Consider the following 22563-nt stretch of genomic DNA (forward strand, 5'->3'; position numbering starts at 1 on the left):
CACAAATATTGCTCATTTCATCTGTTCGGCCTGAAAATTGTGGACTGTTTCCACTCTTCGGGAAAGCCTTTCTGCAAGACTTTGGATCATGTCAGTGGGGATTTTTTCCCCAATAGTAGGATGACCAGATTTTCACAATTAAAAATCGGGATGCTACAAATAGTCTAGTCAATCTTCATCAATGGCGGGTGAGGGCAGTCGCTAATGCTAAATGCTATCTTGGCTGTGCTTTTGACTTTGCACTGGTCACTCTGTCTGTTGCCTGCTACCAACTAGATGCGGATGCGAATGAGAACGTAAACCTGAAATAAATAGGAAGTAATTCCCTTTTACCATAATGGGTTTATTGTATGAATCACTACGACAACTGTATGATTGACATACACATGCCGAAAACCGGGACACCGGGATGAGACCTGCGTAATAACGGGACAAAACAATGAGGTTGGTGAAATACACCGGAATGCAGGACACAAGGCTCAAATTCGGAACTGTCCCGAAACCGTGATGTCTGGTCACTCTACCCAAGTAGCATAGGCGGTTTTACTGGGGGGCAAGGGTTGGCAGCTGCCACCCATACCAAATCCCTAGCCACCCCACTTGCCCAAATCCCCTCTGTTGCCAATGACTCTGTCAATAATAATAATAATTCAAAATGTTATTATAGAAGTTCCTTATCATTTCTCCATAGTGTCTATATTTTTTTTTTTTATTCCCATTCTGATGCAACCCCCCCCCCCCCCCCCACCACCCCCATTTCTTCCAAGAAGAAATGGTCAAATCCAACCTCCAAACTTAACGTCCTGCCACCCCCTTGCCACCACTGGTAAAACGGTCTAAAACTGCCACTGCCCAGCAGTGTTCATGGCCGGTGGCTGGATGTGGTTGTGGCATATCCGCCTCACATTGAAAGGTTGGGAGTTAGAATTCAGGCCCCTGGGTTTGCATGCAGATGCTTGCCAAATTGTCCAAAAAAAAAAATGTCCTTAGGTGCAAATATGAGTGTGTATAATTGTTTGTCTATACTGTATGTGACGGGTGACCAGTGCAGGGTGTTCCCCACCTCTTGCCCAAAGTCAGCTGGCATAGGGCCCAGCTCACCTGTGACCCAAATAAGGATTTGGTATATAAAATGAATGACTGGATGGAGTTCGGGGCATTAAAGTTCTTTCCACTTCATCGTTCAGGTAAATTGAGGTTGAGACTCTCCCAGCTGACTTTGGTTGAAAGGCAGACTACATCCTGCATTGATCGATACTTAATCACACACAGATCCCCCTAAATTGGCACACTAGAGCTGTAGCAGAAGGTTTATCCTAATTTGCCCCAATCCAACAAAAGTGGGATTTTGTTAGCAATCACACAGCAGCTTGGCATCCTGAAGCAGACCATCATGTGATGATGTCAACATCAGCGTTATGATGTCTGAAATTCAGCGATGGGAGGAACAAACCTTTGCACCGACTTTCTTCATTCATCACGGAATTTAAGAATTATATTGCTTGTTGGTCATAATGTGACAGTGGTTACCTTATTTTTGCCAGCCAGGTATATGGCAGTTAAGAAATGTTAGACCATACTTTAAATTTGTATATTCCATTAATGGTGTTGGACACTTTGATGACCTGTGAGGACAGCATGGTGCCACAGGGCATCCAGACTACCAGAACATTCAAAGAGGAAAGTACTAGTAGAAGAAGAAATAGAAGATGCTTACTCATATTACCTGGTGATTACATTGCATTATCTAATCTACTCCAGGTCTTTTTCTATTGTGATGAATGACTTGAAGGACATGTTACACTAGCAGCTAGATTCAGCTCACATCTTAATTAGCTACTGTTCCGTTTCATATAACAATGGCAGTCTGTGGTTGATTTGACCACACACACCTTACGGATTTGCAATCATAAATATTGAACAGGTTTACCATTCACGATTGTCGACCCCGACTGTTTTATCTGCGTACAGAGGAATAATCTTAACACACCCTACATCAGCCATCCAACAATTGTGCATTTGCTGATTTGGATCAAGTGAATGCTCAATTCGTTAGCACGTGTACCTCGCTTTAACGACCAACAAGCAGTAACACCTTTTCAATTAACAAATAGCCTCGCTTCGTCACCCCTTCCTTATTCTTGTCGCTCACTAGGAGGCAGCACCTTCTTTGCTGCCTGCCAGCCTTCCAACTGGTTTAAATCCCTCGCTGAAAAGAAATCAATGCTTTTCTCGTAAGCTGATGTAAAGGGTCGGGGGGGGGTTGAACATTCCTGTCCCACACACATTTCTCTCATTTTGGCAGCAGCTACTTCAGCTAATTTCATTTCCTACTCTCTTAATTAGTAGCAATTACTGATACTGGTTGTTTCTCCACTTTTTGTCACAATAGAAATATATCCATCCATCCATTTTCTTAAACCGCTTACTCCTCACAAGGGTCGCGGGGGTGCTGGAGCCTATCCCAGCCGGCTTCGGGCAGTAAGCGGGGTACACACGGAGATGAACAACCATTCACTCACAATCACACCTATGGACAATTCAGAGCACCCAATTAACCTGCCATGCATGTCTTTGGAATGTGGGAGGAGACCAGAGTACCCGGAGAAGACCCACGCAGGCCGGTGGAGAACATGCATGGCTGCCTTGGCACATGCCATTTTGCCCCCTGATGTTCAAAGTGCCCAATTTTGACTGAGCTTGTTTTGTTCAACAAACAATCAAGTTACATTTCCAGTAAGATGCTGCTCAATGCAATTGTTGTAACCTGTAAAGTTTGGTTTGAACTAATTAATTTACTTTGGGGCAGTGCAAAAATCCAAATCTATACTTCAGTCTTATGTACTTTACCACCAAATTTATAAAAGTTTTAACATTCTTGAACATAATGGCAATTATTTGTGTTTGCAAAGACCTAATAGCGGTGTTTTTGTTTTTTGCACTACTATACAGTAGTGTTTGTTTAATCATGTTGTGTCTGTATTGTTCTTCAGTTTTCCCAGCCGGGATCCTACAACCCACTTTGTACAACCCTGAATTCCCACAGTAAGTGTCTGTCCTCCTGTGTGTCTTCCATCCGACAGATACAATACGATCACCAGTGCCTCAAAAACAAAGGTCATTAAAGTCTCTGTTGTTCTGGCACGCCGCTCCTCTCAAAAGGCCCAGCTTCCCTGATTTCATCAATTTACCGTGCCACAAAGAGCTCAATTAGTGAACAAGGTCCCACTAATGGAACAGGTTTCATTGCTAGGTCGCCTCCCTGAATTTGAGTTAAGTAATTGAAGAGAATTTGACAGAGGAGAGGGCTCCTCTTTGTCAGTGTCTCATCTATTTCTCTCTCTTGTTGCTCATCCTGGACTTTCAGATGAGCTCCCATAAATAAGAAGTGCAGTATGAATTAAATTTACATCTAACGTTAACTTATGAATACATTTAAATCAAAATGCACATCACTGGCTCTCTTAGAGATATGAGTTATATTTAATAGTTTTGAAGCAACACTTTAGAACTTCTCAACCTTGAGAAAACGTCTTGCTTTTACTGGCACGAAGCAGCTTTGAGGAGAGTGGCAGGAACTCCGCTACACAAGAACTACAAATGTGGACTGCTTTACGGCATACGTCACTTCTTCTTTTCCCTATTCGTTACAAAGTCGGAAGTCGTTTTGAACATCCACGCTCGATTGCTGCTTTCATGGCAGAAGATGCAAAAACAACCGAAAAGTTTTGTCTGAGGAGACAAAATAAAAAAAAAAGGAAGTCTACCCGGATAAAGGGACATTAAAGGATCAATATTGGCCCGGATCTCACTCACTGGTATGAGCTCACAGATGGAGGCTATATGCTGGTACTGGGAATTGTGAAATATGACAGCTTTTCAATCGTACAATCTATCTGTTAAAATGTATAGTACAGCATGCAAATAAAATCTTGCTTTAAAACACTGAAACTTCACATTAGCTATTACGTACAGTCTCTGTTATCTACCTGTGCTTGTCTCTATGCTGCTGTGTTCCGTTCAAGAACAGAACAAAAATCCATTTAGAACTCCAATTGAGCAAAAAAGCATGACAAAGTAAAGCAACAGAGCAAAGACTGTAGCTAAAATGACATTAACTTCTAAAATTCACACAATTAATTGCCTGTCATATAGTACTTATCTTCATCAAGCTACAACTTCATTTGCAAACCGTTCTGGCATGAATTCAAGTCAGGGAGCTCGTTTTGATGAGTGCTTTTGAAAAGCGATGCAAATAACTGTGTTGGAGATGGAGGAACAAATACAAAGCATTTATAATATTCAATCCCTTTGTAAGACTGCTCAAAATGATTCGAATGCAAGTGCAACTGTTTAACTAAGTCCAAATTGCTGCACCTTCTTTATTTATACAAATCACACACTCACAAATGAGATCATTAGAGCAAACAGTTTGTGTGCTAAACATTAACGTACACTTTTATGTCTTCATTAGTGGAACTGGCCACTAATTCCGCTACCTGCTGCCATGCATGTTGATAAATATTAATTATTGCTTGTATATGGACCTGTCCCCCTTTCAGGAGTCCAAAATTCCCAAACACGCACGCACGCACACCCGCGCGCACACACCTCACTATCACATCCAGTAATTGAAGCTTCAATCAGCCAGTTAGTTTTAGCGAGGGAGTCCGGCTCATTGCGAGGCAGCGTATCGACTAGCTGTCAGAAAGTCATTTTCAGACGTAGCCATGTGAATAGCCCCGAGTCTGCCCTCGAATTGGACTCCCATCTTTGCATGAGCTGCAAAGACAGCCGGCTTCCTGTTAGGGTCAGCAGTTGGCCAGAGGTGCGTGTGTGTATATTAAAGGTGAGGTGTTGAATTTTTCGAGATGAATGATATTCCAAGCTCTCCGCTGACATTCTGGTGCAGTTTGTAAAAAAAGATAAAAGTGTTAAGCACTATGTTGTATAGAAAATTGTATGTTTGTCCAGTCCATTAGCGTGTGTACCTGCATGAGTGGGCCCAGTGCGCATTTCCATTAAAAGGCAGACAAGCGTGGGCTATGGTTTGCCATGACTGCAGCACCCCCCACCAACAACAAGAAATTTTTACTAAGTGGGACCTAAAAATGTTTAAAGTTATGAGAGTAACTTTAGAATAGTAACTTGGAAAATACTGTAGAATTACAAAAAAATTCAGTAGACTTACTATGTCTTATTCACTTGAATCTATTTTCAGTCTATCAGTTCTCATACCTCTGCTCCCCTACCATCTCAGTCAGTGGTGTCCAAACTACGGCCCCGGGGCCATTTGCGGCCCACTGCCCATTTTCTAGAGGCCCTCAGCATGTATCAAAAATAAAATTGTCAGCTCTGTTGGGTGCTGTTGTTTAAAACTGTGGGGTAGATTCACTAAAGGTTTGCATTGCCTTTGCACGGCACTAACCAGTAAAAATTGAACAATCCGGGAGCGCCTAATTCACTAAACACGCGCAGATGGGGAAATCCGTCACTAAGTGCGCTGCCAACCAGATTGCGCCCCGGTGCGCTGGTGGTATTTGCGCATATGTAAATGAGGTAATTTACATACATTTGGCGCATAAAATGCCCACCCCAATGCAAATGAGACTCATTGATATACAGCGTCTAATTTATGCCAGCACTAATAGCCACACTGAGTTTGTGTGACGCAAATAACGTTTATGGAAGGCTGGTGAAAATTGGCGCTTCCTCGATCCTGGGATCATGACAGCAGTGCATGGTTCCCAACTGCCCGTACCTCCCAGGCTAATCACGCAGAGAGGAGGGAGAGAGAGACAGAGAGAGCGAGAGGGGGACATTTTTCTATTTTGTTTTACGACACATGACGCAACCCGGGCTGATGGGCAATGGCGGTGGGGTTGGGGGGGCATTTTACAATCATTTTTACGTGTCAGATGCATACTGTCCGCCCACGGCAACCTCTGAAAATATATTTTTTAAAAACGATCGCACCAATAATTTGTACTTTATGAATGAATGACGTTGTCGTCGTCCTCTCTGCTCTGTACAGCTTAATGGCGCTCTAAACGCTTACTCTCGGTCCAACCTTGCTTTCTGATAATGTCATCTTTCTCGCAACTGTTACTATAACAACCATGTTCTTGGCGCAAATCCATTACCATGTGTGGTAAATCAGGTACAAATTTGCTCCAAGCTATATGCTAAGTTTTGTGGGCGTGTTTGCATTTGTATATGATTCTAGCAATATCCTTAGTGAATAGGTGAGTACTGGGCGCAGACTGCGCGTGCAGTTGTGGTGCAATATTTCGCGCAATATTACCAGACGTAGCGCATTCTTAATGAAACTACCCCCTGTGTGTTTGGGAGGGCTTGGGGTCAGGGGGATCGTCATCACCCACATCACCCATGGGTGCATCAACAACCAATAATAATAATTAACATAAACCGCTTTTCTAGATATTCTATTTAAGAAAGTATTAAAAATAAAATAGTAACATTTCTCTTTATAATGCCTCATGAATTAAGGTATTTCGTTTTCAGAAGCAAAATGTTTTCCTCCACATTCTGTTGTCTGTATCAAGGCTTATTTGTGACCAACACATTAATAATTAACTAATATCTGTTTTTAAAATGGTCATCATATTACCCCACCCAAACCCGCCAAAAAACACAAACGGTTTGCCTTATCACCTTTAATGGGTGTTTAAAAAATAAATAAACAAATTAATAATAATAATAATAATAATAATAATAATAATAATAATAATAATAATAATAATAATAATAATAATACAATCCTAAAGTAACTAAAATACATGATTGCTTGACCTATTGGTTATGTGTTTGATAAAGTTGGACAGTGTCAAAGTGGTCCTTGCATCCTTCAATTTTCTGCTTGCAGCCCTCAAAGGAAAAAGCTTGGACACATCTGTTAAATTGTGTATCAGATCCAGATGTAAATACTTGGAGGATTTTTTTTTGTCTAACGTTTCTTTACACTTGCTAGGTCTTTGAACTATGGGGGAATAGGAGCAATCATCGGTCATGAACTTACTCATGGATATGATGACTGGGGTAAGGACATTTTTCTTCATGCAATATTCCAAAAACTAGCTATGATGTTAACATGTCTTTATCACAGTCAAACTTTGGCTTTTAACACACGTAAATATCCATTTACTGTTTGAATTGTGTTGCGCGTATGTATATCGTTATCATTGTGACATGCCTTTTCAACTATAATTGCCTTATGTAGGGGGACAGTATGATCGCCATGGCAACCTACAGCAGTGGTGGACTGAGGACAGCTACAGAAAGTTCCAGAAGAAAGCTGAATGCATTGTTAAGCTCTACGATAATTTCACAGTTTACAATCAGAGGGTGAGTCTTGACTACCGGTACTTGGTCTGTGGCCTAAAGGTCTTCAAATGGATTTGCATTTGGCAGGTTTTGATATGGATTGGTTTGTTAGAAACATCACATATGGAATTAGGACGCCAGACAAGTGGGTAATTTTATAATAATAAATATGAAAGTAAGACCAAATGCTTTTTAATTTTAAAAATATCCAGAAAAAAAAACAAAAAAACAGCAACAGTTGACTTTATATTGAATATTTAAATTTTCTTGCTATCACATTGTTAAATAGTGTGTGATCGAAGCATTATTATTATGTTGCAAACTTCCCCTTTAAATGCAAGCGTGGTAGAGGAGAAATAGCCAGGTGCTATTATGCCCATGGATGTAAGCGTTTTATCAGATGCCTGAAAGTTTGAAAAAAAATGACTGTTCTATATTTTCTATTTGTCTTTAAAAAGCCGATTAGCAGATAAAGAATGTCCTGGTCCATGAGCTTGCATCTTAGCCAGAACCGCACTCTCTCTACTATGTCCTACACTGTCTTTTCCAATTTCTTACTCATCTGTCTTCAAGCTAAGTGCTTTTCGTTCTTTCGACGATACTTTATTTTCCTGGGGGGGGACACTAATACTTAATTGTTCAGTAAGAGTAAGCAACTGCTGACATCAAAGTTGAAAACAAGCAATGTTTTTTTGTTGTTTTTTTTTGCCCAATCATGATGATGATGCAGAAATTAATTTTTGTAATGTCAAAACAAGTAGATCAAAATGCACATCAGTAGAACATCCAATGCATTTATGTTCTCATGGTATAGGATATAAAGAATATAATGTTATAATATATTGTTCCTACAGGCATTGGTGGTTGGTAGAATTTTCTCAAAAACATCTTGGACTATCTCTTACATTGCAAACGAGCCTACTGCTGCTGATGTCAAATGTTTAATGAGAGTCAATGGTCAAACTTTTTTTTTTTTTTTGCTCCCCACAGCGATCATTGTATAAATAAAACATAGTCAGTCAGTTAGACAGTTGTCTATCCTAAAGTAGATAAGCATATATTTGAAATATTTTTGATAAATTTTATAAATGTATTTGTCTTCAAGGAAAGTACTATGGTGATGACCATACATAGTAGAGTGGCACCCTAGCGCCCTCTATTGTCCAGCCGACGCTGTGTACAAGCAATGAATTAAGTCATATTTAATAAACATTATGAAGGTTAGAAAACAATCGTTATTTTATTAAAAATGATCTTCACTAGGACCAAAGACTCTCTCCAAACCATCTGAATGCCTATTTTGATGTGTTCTTTTAGATCATAAAGCAACAGTACTGCTTGTTGCAGCCAAGTAGCACACACGAAATGCCTCATTTGATTCAAAGACACAATTAAGCTGCTTTTCACAGTTATCCGCCTCATCAAAGGTTGTAATTGCATATTGCCTCATTTCCAAATTACCACTGGCCACTCATTGGTTGAGCAGAGTCATCATCGCTGTGTATTACTGAGTTTCATCAATTTAGCATGAAGATTTGAGGATGGGATTTAAAGTGGCTTCAAACTAGTGACATAAGAGCGATTTTTTTTTTTGGGGGGTGGGGGGGGTGGGGGTACTGAAGTAGTCCTCTTTTGTAGAGGAAAGTCAACCACTCTAAACTATAGCAGGAAGGTCTTAAGATAACAAACTGAGTAGGGACGGTGTCATGAAAAAGGGGCTCCATTCAACCATCAGCTCCAGGCATCCATCAAAATTCTTCCATTCCTATTTTATACAACTACTTTTATACAACATTTTTACTCCCTGCTTCATATCTATATTATGCTATTTAGAATGTGTTGGTTATAGTATTCTGCATGTGAATGTGCGCAGTTTACTTTCCTTCCATTACAATTGTGTGTCCTATAGGCATCATTGAGAACAAAACATTTTATTGCAGCCCATTTTGTATTTTGAGTTAAGGATTTAGAAGGTAATAAGAATGTGTTTTCTGTATCTAGGTTAACGGCCGCTTGACACTGGGAGAGAACATAGCAGACATGGGGGGACTCAAGCTGTCATACTATGTGAGTACTATTAATTAATGATCAATCTCAGGCTGCTGATTTAAAAGTCTTATAAAATACAGACTAACTGTGGATTACTCTGGTTGCAAAATCTGATCCAAGATGTGGTGGCACAACCATGTCAAAGCAAAAAGGACAGCAGAGCTGCAGTGTTAGCACAGATTAATAGAATTGGCTTAGTGAGTTATCAGCATTAGCTTCTGTTATAATAATGCTGGCAAAATTGTCACTGCGGGAATGGGGGTTATATGTGATTGGCAATGTCAAGTGACACAGCACTATTCTAACTGACAAGTGGAGTTGTAACTATTTTTGCTGCAATTTGAAATTCTAACAGCAGGTTATTAATCCATCCATCCATTTTCTTAACCACTTATTCCTCGCCGTGGGGGTGCTGGAGCCTATCCCAGCCAGCTTCGGGCAGTAGGCGGGGTACACCCTGAACTGGTTACCAGCCAATCGCAGGGCGCACAGAGACAAACAACCATCCACACTGTCAAGCACACTCGGTCCCGTCGCCATGGGCGGGCCTTGGGGGTCCGTGCCCGCCCTGTCAGTCAGCCGTGCCCGCCCTAGCAAGATGACTCACCAACTATTCGTCCTATCAGTCAAGTAAACTTGTGCCTTCTGGTTCAAGTAAAGCATGGTGTGCCAGCCAACCACATACCTCCTTTCAAGTTTGGCTTTGATTGACAACTAAGGCTAGCCAATTACAATCCGGATCACGAGGGTTGTGACGCGCGCTCTGCAGACGTGCCTTAGCCAAATCTACTTCCGGGTAGATCGTGCGCATTTGCCGGCTGGCGCTGGCATAAAGACTGAGCAGTGAGCAGTCGTGATGCTTTAATGGGAGCCACCAAACGCCAAACCTTGATCCAGGATGACACAGTTGACATCATTGGGAATCCTGAGTCCACTGGTTACGTTTAAAAGTGAGTGGCAAACTTTTATTTTAATTAGTCAAGCCACACAGCACGGATGAATTGTAGCAATACACAGTATGCGGTTAACAGACCCAAGCAGTCACACATACACAACAACAACGAAGGAGCATAAAATTATTTATCACTAAAGCAGTTGCAGTACAATGTGAGTTGAATTCTCTTTTTTTATTGCCAAGTTTGTTCATGTTGATGACTGTCACTAAGTTCTAATTTTAAAAAAACAGCACTTTACACATCCTTTTGGATTGATATTCTGCTTAGTTTTTCACTGAACCCATATGTTTCTGTATATCATCGACATAACTCAACCTTATTTCTAAATCACTTTAAAACATCAATTGCTGCATACAAAGTTTATTAGTCTTTTAGTAGACACAAGTGAAATAAAATAACACAAAATAAAATTAATTAGAGTAAATATAAGTATACACGCAAATAAAATTAATACTAAAAAAGAAATCTGTATAAGTATAGAAATAAAATAACACAAAATACAGAAGGCACCATAAAAAAAGTAAAATGATGTGAAGTCTCATGCTGAGTCAAAGATCAAAGAATAGAGTCTGGCAAAAATGATATCCATATCGTACAGCCCTATTCCAACATGCAAATTAAGGCAACTGCTAGCCAATTCCAGATAGAAGGGGCTGGGTTGCAGTCATTCATTCGGACATAGTTGTTTATAGAAGTGAAGAGTGGATTTGTTTCAAATGAACTTTTGAGTTGAATAAATGCAAAATGAACTACACATTTTTTTCAGTTTGTCTTTTAGATTTCAGATTTCCGCTTTTAAGTGACAGAAAATATTTCTGAGCACTTTTGCAGTTGTCACAATGCCGCTGTTCAACCTGATGAACATTAGATTTAGGTTGATGAAGTGTGCCCCCCCAAAAAAAGGTAATGCCCCCCCCACAATTTCTTTCTGGTGACGGGTCTGAGCACACCTAATTTAGAGCGCCCAATTAACCTGCCATGCATGTCTTTGGAATGGTGGAGGAGACCGGAGTACCCGGAGAAGACCCACGCAGGCACCGGGAGAACATGAAAACTCCACCCAGGAAGTACAAAGCCTGTACTCGATCTTGCATCCTCAGTACTGGGAGGCGGACATGCTAACCACTCATCCCCACCGTGCCGCCCCAGGTTATTAATGGCATTGCAAAATCACAGATGTAGCAGCTAGTGAAAAATGCCATGTTACATCACATTATTTAAAAAAAAACAAAAAAAAAACGACAAGATTTTCTGGGTATAAAGCAACATCATCCAGCCACCACCAAGTTGTACCAATAAGTATTTACATTTTGTTTTCCTATAATTACATGTAATTATAATTTACTCTCCCTGAATTAACACCTGATTGCAGTGGAGGAGGTTTTTGGGTTTTTTTTTTTGTCTTAATGGTTCTATGGGACCAATGGGGACTGCGACTTCATTGTTGCGTTCAGTAGTGCGTCATGTGTGGTAGGCATTACATGAGATCTATGATTCCTAACCACTGTTCAGTGTTCCATGAGAAATAATGTGGTGTGCTGCAGGATATTATCCAATTTCACCTAATTGGGCCAAAAATTCTTTATTTACTAAAAAAAAAAAAAAAAAGTATCTTTATTCATCTATCCATGCTGACAGTGACAAGCACAACAATTCAATTTTCCACCAGCCAATGGCAAATTACATTAATAACGTACAGTAGAGTAATGCCGATGTCAGACTACACGAAAACAGCCCGATTTCAGCCCGACCGACGTGTCGCGGACAAACGGGGCATGTCGTAAAGGATTTTGGGTTGTCTTGACGTAGCGTCGCCCGTGTAATGTGACACGTTCAACGACTGGTCGCCTGTTGTCCGGGACGGTTCACGACCATCACGACGAAAGTAGGATTTTTGCTCGTCTTGACGCATAATGTGACATACCTACGTCGTCGTCCGTTTGGTTCCACAGCATTGACCAATAGGAAGAGGGAGCGAAACGTCAATCACACACTGAACAGCACTTTATAGCTCTTTTTATTTATGTATACATTTGTTTATTTATTCGTTTATGTATTTATTTATTTATCCCCTGGATATTTCATGGGATGGGGCCAGACAGGTGCATCTCAAGGGGGGGGAAAAAAAAAAGCGCCCAGCTGCAGCGCTGCGGCTGCATGGAGCGCGCACGCATCCGTGCAACCCGTCAGGTAACGGCGACGTGTAAAGAGGACCAAAATATATTGTGACTGTTGTTCTAATAATTTCAGAGATTTGGGCATATGAGTGGGGATGGGCACATATTTAGTGAGGATCGATCACATTTTTACATAGTCGGGCCAGGCCTGGCGGCCTTGTCACCCGCTCTCACTTGAAAGTTTTTTTTTCCCCTCGGAGTGAGTAGCGTACTATCTAATGCGCCGTTCTAAAACAAGTCAAATATGAATAAATGAAGCAGTAAAAAATACTCAAACAATATAATAATTCAGTGTTTGATAAAATAATAAAACAAGATGTCATCCCGCAAATTAATGAACAAAAACGGCTATATTGCCCCGTCGCATATAGGCCTAAATAAATTAAAATACAGTATTGGCTACTAAATCATATTTTAAACACTATTGCGGAGCAGGGAGCGCAAGCAATGCAATCACATCACACTTGTCCCATGCGTGCTCCATTCACGCAAACACTCCCTGTCCGTGCCTTTTTTTTTTTTTTTTTTTTTTGTCCCACCTCCCCGACAAACAGTGGCCGACGCGTCTCTCTTGGCAAGACAACACACGATGATCGGCTGGTGCCTTGTCGCGTTCAGACGTGTAGTGTGACTACACGCCCCGTCCACGACACGGAGCGAATTTGTCGAATTTGTCGGGTAATGTGACAGCGCAACTGTCGTGTAAGACAAAAAAATCGCGTAGTCTGACATTGGCGTTAGTCAGGACATGTATGTACATACTGCTAGTGAGTAAATGAAGATAGGATGATCATTATTTCAGAAGGTTTTCCATACTTTTTGTGAAATTTTTGTTTTGTGGTGTGACATGACATTTTTACAATGTAAAATAGTGTTTGTGCATTTGTACAATCAAAATTGGAAAACACTGAATTAGATGACTGGTTACAGGTGAGTAGCAGACAGTGACAACTAGCCAAATGTGTGTTTGTTTTTTCAGAGAAAATCTATAAATGATTTGTAATCTACTAATTTCATAATATATTGTGTCAAAGTCATTTTCAAATCGTTTTTTCGTAGCAGTCACAGAATAGCCAATCTATCAATTGAAGAGGTGCCATTTGGAAACACAAAAAGCTCAATTTGCTCATGTGATTTACCTCAAGGATGAATTCTGAATGTGCTTTTGGATAGACAGATGTCTTCAATGGATATACAAAAAAAAAAATTGCTGTCGTTATTGACTGAAAATCCCCAAATCATTGATCCATTTTCTATACTGCTTGTCCTCATTCGGGTTGTGGGTGAACTGAAACCAAAGTGGGGTATTCCCTGGACTGGGTGCCAGCCAATCACAGGGCAACATAGAGTATAGACAAACAATGACGCACATTCACATTTATGGACAATTTAGTCCTCAGTTTTCTCGTGTACATTTTGTCATGTGGGACAAACTCCCACAGGATCGTGAGAGCCAAAATTTAAAAAAAAAGGAAGGTAGATTTTCTAACCACTCAATGTGCTCACCATGAATTTCAACGTCTCTCTTTTTTTTTTTTCTTTCCTAACTCACACTTACTCTGTCCAGGCATATCAAAAGTGGGTGAGAGAACACGGCCCAGAGAGGCCCCTACCAGGGCTCAAATATACACATGAGCAACTGTTCTTCATTGCCTTCGCACAGGTATCAAGGCCGCTAATTTTCTTACCATAGATGCTTCTTACAATTCAAAATTACATTTGAACTTTTGTTGTTATTATCTTTCTTTATTTTAGAATTGGTGTATGAAAAGAAGATCTCAGTCGATCTACTTGCAGTTGCTAACGGATAAACATGCACCAGAGCACTACAGGTAAATTGAACATCAGATGCGTCAATAATCATGAATAGGTTCTAATAAACTATGCATTTGTCACCTTTCAGAGTGATTGGCAGCGTTTCCCAGTTCAATGAGTTTTCCCGCGTTTTCCATTGTCCGAAGGGAACCCCCATGAACCCTGCTGACAAATGTTCCGTATGGTGACCTCACTGGAAATGGACTTAATTTAAAGACACCCCCAACACATGTTCACACATACACCACTTACTCATCACAAAAAATCAGACCGCTCTTCAGGCTAAAAGTGATTGAATTAGTGATGCTCATATAGTCATCAGCCGAGGAAAGCATCATCTACTAACCAAACTCTCGTCAATCATGCACATATCATTGACTATATATATATATATGTATATTTTTATATTTTAGATTTTTTTTTAATCATCTATTTTTGTATTACAGTAAATATATGAGCTACATAATGTATTTCATACATGAGTTGGTTTGTTTGTTTGTTACTTGCGCAACGTTTTCTCAGTAATACATCCTCTGATGCATCAACTAGAACATTCTCAACATATCACAAGTGGTAAAAGCGTGATATTAGTGCATACTGCAACGACAGATTTTTTTTATTTTTTTTATTTTTTATTTTTTTTTTGCGTTGGTAAATGTTGGCTCTTTCTCAGTTCCGTAGTACGGTATTCATGTCGGCTCTCACTCAAGTGGTTTAGAGCGCAAAGCTCACCGTCATGACTGTTGTAACCTTTTGCCTGCATTGTTCTCTTGTTAGAGTATTTGTACATTTTAAGCACGGTCAAGTGTTTTTTTTTTGTTTGTTTGTTTGTTTGTTGTTGGGTTTTTTTTGTAAGAGGTGGATTCATTATTGACGTTTTTCTCAGGAAATGTAGCGCCAAAACTCAGTACCTGTGCAACACTCACCTCATCACCAAATTAAGGAGCTGGTATTTGTAAAATAAATGAAACGTTCCTCACTGGACTTTTAACTTGGGCAGATAAGATCATGTAATTATATGAGACCCAGTAACCACAAGAGAAGCAGTGCGTTCAATCACTTTATATATTTGAGGTCAAATCAGCAAATAAGAAAATACAACACTAGTGGAGATGACTCATGCATTTGTATTGTGTTATTTTCAAGAAAATTTGTTTGTATACCAAATGTGAGTCAGGTGATATTGTTGTGAACTTGGTTTTTGATTAAAACAGCATGTTCCTTCCCTTTGACACTGAACATCACAAAGCTCAAACAGACAAATTAATCACTCATGACTCTTGACTGTACAGCTGCTTGTTCGCGTGATTGCCATCGCTTCCTCTCTATGGTCGCTGTTCGACGTTTGAATAAATTCAAACAAATCCTTGTGTCACGTGAGTGTGGCTTTGGGTCATTGTCAGTGTGTGCGTGCTCACAGGCTTGTTTCTCAAGCAATGGCCCAGCCCAATCGCAACAACCGTACAGCAGATGGTGGACGTCGCTATGAGGTCGAAGTGGGCTTGTGTAGTGAATCTCCTCTACAATAGATACATGTGTATTAATGAACCCAACATTGATAATGGAGTTTGAGTGAATGATAGTAGACGTTGTAGGCCTAGTAGTAATCCAGGTGCTAACAATTTTTCAAACCCCAAAATAATACGTTAGCAGCATATTTTGTAGCCTATACAGTAGGACCATCTGAACATGTTATGATAAATTCTTTTGAACTTGACTCCTCAGTAGGGGTGTGACGATATCTCGATACGGCTATACATCGCGATATTTTCTCTCACGATGGGAAATCGATATGCCTATGCCAAGTATCGATACAGCTGCTGTAACGGCTCCATTGTTCCTTATTGCGCAATTACTTGGCGGGCCGCTAGAGGGAGCGCCTCATAAGAGTGGCGGGGAAATTTGCGGCAGTCTTCAGCCGAAGAAGACCCAAGTAAACAAAACACCGGCTGCATACAAGTCAGATGTGGATATATTGATAGTGTGGAATGGATACATTTCGGATTTTATCAAATGGAATAGAGAAGAGATGGACTTGGGTGTATACGAGATAAGAACTGTCTCACAATAGTTACACTGGAAACATGACGAATATGCTAATTCTCTCTCTCTCTCTCTCTCTCTCTCTCTCTCTCTGACTGAAGACAACCAGGTAAAATAATCGGTCATTTCACTGAGAAAAAAAATTCCAACTTTGTAAGAGGAGATCAGTAGGTCTTACCAGCGAGTCAACAACGGATGGACATCTATCAATTTTTTATTTTTTTTGCCAGTTCCACGCATTCCATCGGTGATTGGGACCTCAAATCATACGTGCTGAAATCATTTTCTTTTCTTTTTTTTATTTTAAAGAAAAGCACGAGCTTACTTTTACTTGTGTAAGACATTTAACCGTCCAGCGAGTGACCCAGTTTTGCATAAGTTTCTATGAAAAATGTGTATTATATCGTCAATGTTAGTTTTAAAACATATCTTTATACTTTTTGAAGCACACAATTTCTGATCAATGTTAATATTGATTTAATTGGATTTAATATCTAAAATTTCATTTAAATTTAATTCAAGATTTCTCAAATTAAACAATTGACTATGTAACTGACTGGCATGTTGTGTGACAGTAGTGTTTAAGAAAGACATAAATTTGTTCACAAAAGTTCTCTGTTGAGAAGACATTTGTATTTGTTTAAAAAATGCACTAAATTACTCACTCTGAAGAAGACACCAGTTTTAATATGTTTTTTTCAGTGATGGTATGAAAATGAACTATTTTGTCATTGAAAAAACATCATTTTAGGTCTTGAGTAGATTTATCGTGATTATCGTGGACTTATTTCCTGACCAATATAAAGATAATCGCAGTATCGTCATATCGCGAGATAATCCTTATCGTGAGCCTCGTATCGCGTATCGTATCGTGAGGTACCCAGAGGTTCCCACCCCTACTCAGAAGGAAAGAAATACTGTCGAGTCTTAATAGAAAGTGGTCCAAATGGACTGAGACATTTTTGGCTTCGACACTAACTGCTAACAATGTCACCAAAGCTCTGCTTTTCTGAAAGTAACCCACATTGTACTATTAAAGCTAGGTTGTTCAGTGACAATGGGTCACATTCGGTTAATGAAGCAATCAGTCAGCTTAGCAATTATTTGGGCATTAACTTGAGAACTCACTGTGCCTACCGCCCAGTTAGTGGGGAGGGCACGCCAAAGAGAAAATGGTGGACTCAAACAAAAAACTAGCTAAATGTTCTGAAAAAACTACCAGTGGACAAAAGCTCTGAATGTCAAAATTCAAGTGCGCTAATGTGGTGCAAGCTGCAGTTTGTCACAATACATTTAATTATTATGGGTTTTATTTTCTGGGAAACACACACACACACACACACACACACACACACACACACACACACACACACACACACACACACACACACACACAACCATTTAATTTACTGCGTTCGCATACAAATGCAAGACAATCCCCTGGCAGAGGCTATGTTATGCGCACAACATAGCAAACACTGCCCTCTGCTGGTCGGCGTTCGTAATTACAACCTTCTTATGGAATACTTTTTTTCCCCCTCAAATTTTCCTCAACTATTTAGCAATAACAGAAACTGACCACCCTCTGAAGTCTGAACATAGGCTGCATTATAAATAAACATCAAATACCTGTGGGAACAATATAATTCTAATGTACCTGGCTTCTAAACTCCAGAAATCAGACAGGTGGTAGCCTACACCCTCCTAAAATCAGAAGAAAAGTTGCCTCACCGGTTTCAACCAAGTGACTGCATGTGGTCGCTGGTCATTAAAGACCTCACAAAGAAGAATGGGCTCTTTGCACAAATCTACTACTTCCTAAACACAATACCACTCCTTCATTTCCTGTTTTTCATGAGTGGACAAGCTGATTAATCCAGGTGTGCCTTACCTCAGTAACCACGACGACAATGACGCACCTGGATTAATCAGTTTGTCCAATCATGAAAGACAGGAAACAAAGGAGTGGTGTTAAATTCAGTAGGTAGTTGAACTGTGCAAAGAACCCATTGTCACTCCCTCAAGTCACTGTAGCAAGGTGCCAAGTCCAACTGAGACGACCAACCAAAATAGGTGGATGTGGTGATATAAGCACCCATCTTCCGACGTGTGATGTGCTAAGTCGCCAACTCACCTCAACCAGAGAAGCACCTCATCGAAAACCTCCCATCTGATGACATTGTGATAACCAGTGTTGCCGGTAACGCGTTACTTAGTAAGTCTGAACATAGGCTGCATTATAAATAAACATCAAATACCTGTGGGAACAATATAATTCTAATGTACCTGGTTACTTAGTAACGCGTTACTCAAAAAAGTTGCTTTCTAAAGTAACTAATAGTCTAACGCGTTACTTTATTCTACAAAGTAGTCTGATTAAAGTTACTGTCCAGAGAATCAATGCGTTACTCCACATTTTCATTAAGAAGGTAAACTATCTCACTGTTGTAACAGTCACAAACAACTACTGCTAACTACGAAGATGAGGCAGAAGTCATTGATCACCACACTGAATTCAGCCATGGTCTGGTCATGAATGGTTTGCACATTCAAAACAAAAGTGATGATACTTTTACTACTAGTTTTATTAACCAACAGGCACACAACACAACAAAAAAGTGTGCATTATGGACCATAAAAGTGGTAAAAAAAAATAATTTATTTCCATCCTCAACTGGTCCGTGAAGCATTATGGGATGAGGTCGTCTCCGCCCTCTCGCCAGGGGGAGTGACGTCAGACAAGTTACGTTTTCAGTAGGGGTGGAACAAAAAAACGATTCGACCGAACCATCGTTCGTCAAGGGGAGCTAAACGACCGTATCGGTTGCGAGTGAGGCTTTATGGTTTTCATAACAATAGCAAGAGTTCTGCGCCGTGCTCTACTTGTTTTGTTTACATTTCAGTAGTATCACCATTCAAGCTACTTCCGTGTTTCCGTGCTCGCGACACGGCGCGCGCGCGCGCAACGAGTGACAACCTACAAATGGAGACAGTTAGCAGAAGCCGGTGCCGTACATCTCGGTATTTCCCATGGCTATCGAGTCCTCTCGGTGCACTTGTATGTCCCGGGCCGGCGTTGGTACTGCGCGCGAGCCAAAAAGAATAACTCCCGTGACGATCCAATGCATGGATTCAAACGACACAGGTATGTCCCACAGCCAACACACCAGCTAATAGGCCATCAGGTCACACACGTTTTCGTTCAGTTTCGCTCCACTACCAGGGGCACTAAATAATCTTTACTTCATAAAATAGATTTATTAGTAGTAAGTAAGAATCCGTGGAGTTCACCCTCTGAAAACCTGCCAATTTTGTATTTTCGGTGGTGAAACCCCGGCACTATTTTGCGATGAGGCGCAGTGATCTCCGGTGTGGGCGTAGTGCCATTAGGTCGGTAGTGGTGTGATTTAGGTCACATGAGCCAATCAGGTAGCTGCTGCTTTCTCCTCACCATAGCAACCGCATATCAAAAATGCCGACCACAACGTCGGAGAGCGAAGAAGAGCGAAAGGAGAAAAAAGTTAAAAAGAAAGTGGTGAAAAAACTTCGTTCCCGTTCAGGTTTGCCCATCGCTTCAGCTGGCCCCGTCCTTCCAGCCATCTGCATCATTTGTAAAAATAAAATTCAAAGTATATTCGTCTGGGATCGGAAGGCACACGGAAGAGGGATCATCTCGCCAAAGCAGAAACATTGTCAGCAGGTATGTGCTACACACACGCGTGCCCATTTCTGTTATTAATGTGACCGATATCTTGTATAGGGCTGAAAATAATTTGTTGCTAGGTTAAGTTTTAAGGCTATAGTTTATTAAAAACGCGAGCTGTTGAATGATTTATCGAGTGAATCCAACAGTTGTTACCAAACTCGAGTTACCTGTGCCCATCAGAGTCATAATAGAGAGTCACAGCTACACGCTCCCTTTTCCCCAAACTCTCTCTCATCAACCTCAACAAACACTTTACTTAAATCTGTGATGTGCATATACTGTAAAGAGGTGATGTGACAATAACACTTATAATGTAATTCTTTTTTGTCTAAAGGCGGGTTGCTGCAGGCAGCTGAGATGAAGAAAGACTGTTCCATTCTTCTGCATATTCAAGACAAAAGACTGTCACAATGGAGGTGCAGTTTTGTTTCAGAGATTACACAAGGTTCTTAAAGTCAACAGCAACAGCAACCAGGGACGAACAAATGTGAGTTGTTACATTGCACTATTTCATTGTCACTTTGCTAAAATTACACATTTCAAAAGTAAAGCATTGGTCAGCAATATGTCACTTGTATTCTGTTTACATTTCGAGATAGCATTAATTAGAAAGCATGACTCTGCACATGTTAAGTGAGTGTAGGTGTGTTTCAGGCAACCCTATGCTGAGAGCTACAAACTCTTTTGTGAACAAGTAATCCGTCAAAGGATTATAGTTGACAAAGATGTGATGAGAATGGACAAGCTAAGAGGTTTGTTAACAGTGTTAAGAAACACGGGGATCTTGATGCTTCAGACTACAGGTAACGTATAAATCTTCACACTGAAAAACATTCTCTGAAATCTATGGGAAGAGATTTGTCTAAAATCTCACTGTTTCAGAAAAAAATAGTTTGCTGACAAGCTCAATTTAAGTTAAAAATAAATAAATAAATAAAATTGATTCTCTAAAAATGAAAACCAGTTGGTTGTTAATTATTATATGCAAATGTGTTTTTTTGTCTTCTGTATTTATAATTGTTCTTTGACCAAGAAAGTATATAGGCCTATAGGTATATTTTTATTTCTATCCAAATATACGATTATTCACTAGAATTTTCAGTAGGATATCCGAATACCAAAATATTCGATAGCTGCAGCACTAATAATACTAATTTTGAGTTGTGGCACGCCCACACGAGTTATTTTACCACACACCCGTGTCAAAACTAGCTTACTGCACACACTGCACCCCAACTTCAAATTTTTGCTACCGTAATAATAATAATAATAACAATAACAACAATAATAAGAATAATAATATATATTATAAATTTTGTTGGATCCAAAAGCAACTTACATAATTATAGTTTCATATGATTGTAATTGTCTTATTTTCAAATGTTTAAATATTTTCTTGATTTGAACAAAATATAATTGTTTTGAATAATCTTGATTTCAATTATTACCAAAATAATGGTGATGATTATTTTTTTCCATAATAGAGCAGCCCTAATGTGATGTGAATATGTGTATCTTGTGCTCATCTTTCCCTTTAATTTTCTATTTCAGGCAGTATATACTGAAACGAAGATTGAGGTGTGATTTCCCCCAGCTGGTTTTTCACACCCCTTTCCAGCAACACCTCTGAAATGGTTTTTGTAGAGACATTATCAACAACTGACAAACTTTTAGACAGGATACCTCACTCATCAGATACATCAACTACTGAGTCTACTGACGTAAGCCAAGAAAGTGACACTAACACATAGCTGGTAAAACATCAGGTTGTAAAATCACAGGACACTTTACAGTGCAGGGCTGTAAAATCTATGTAAAATTTGCCATTTTGTTTGTTTCATTATCAAGATGTTAACTCTCCATTTTAACACTTTTCAAGCAAAAATAAAAATGTATTCCATTTTTCCACAACACAGACCTTTGTTAAATTGGTCTGCCAAAAAAAAAGAGAGCTGTTCCAATGAAGTTCCAAAGGTTTTATTGTGAATGCACATTTGATTTTTATTTTATTTATTTTATTTTTTTTATTAATATTTTTTGAGTGGGGGGGCAGGGGTGGGGGGCGGGGGGTATAAATGACATGCTGTGATGACACAATCTGATACTTTAATAAATATTCTATATGTTATAATAATCTGGGCTCTGAATGCATCTATTTTCATCTAGTCCATTTTGCCTTGTTCCAGGTTTGTGGTGCATTGTGGTATTTTTGGCCAATGTATGCTGCTTCTTGTGTACCTTTCATGACGTAATAGGTTGTGAATTGTTTTCATATATGAAACATAAACATAGCTAAATGTAACATCCGTGTGCTGGTTTCACTTCTAGTTGAAGCGTTTTTTTTTTGGCACAAATTTAATATATTTAATGATCTAAATTCACATGATTGCACCAAACCACCAATACTTATTTCTGATGTTAGGTACATGTATTTATAACATCTGGGAATGATTTTCTGTTGCCAAATTTAATG

General features: G+C 39.7%; 1 protein-coding gene and 1 long non-coding RNA gene across 3 annotated transcripts in view; both read left to right on the top strand.

Moving 5' to 3' along the window:
- Positions 1-15721, top strand: part of ecel1 (endothelin converting enzyme-like 1) — a 53116-nt gene extending 37395 nt beyond the window's left edge. For both annotated transcript variants that reach the window (XM_077541737.1, XM_077541738.1), the window contains exons 12-18: positions 2994-3045; positions 6992-7059; positions 7241-7365; positions 9346-9411; positions 14094-14189; positions 14282-14358; positions 14430-15721. In XM_077541737.1, coding sequence (XP_077397863.1) covers positions 2994-3045; positions 6992-7059; positions 7241-7365; positions 9346-9411; positions 14094-14189; positions 14282-14358; positions 14430-14529 — 584 coding nt within the window. In that variant the 3' untranslated portion in view covers positions 14530-15721. The remainder of the gene's footprint in view (positions 1-2993; positions 3046-6991; positions 7060-7240; positions 7366-9345; positions 9412-14093; positions 14190-14281; positions 14359-14429) is intronic.
- Positions 15722-19866: 4145 nt separating this feature from the next.
- Positions 19867-22076, top strand: LOC144033340 (uncharacterized). Its single transcript, XR_013287942.1, has 3 exons — positions 19867-20084; positions 20425-20577; positions 20745-22076. It is a non-coding gene; the product is annotated as an uncharacterized LOC144033340 (long non-coding RNA).
- The last annotated feature ends 487 nt before the right edge of the window (positions 22077-22563 follow it).

The sequence above is a fragment of the Festucalex cinctus genome, chromosome 13, assembly GCF_051991245.1.
Source record: "Festucalex cinctus isolate MCC-2025b chromosome 13, RoL_Fcin_1.0, whole genome shotgun sequence".
NCBI lineage: Eukaryota > Metazoa > Chordata > Actinopteri > Syngnathiformes > Syngnathidae > Festucalex > Festucalex cinctus.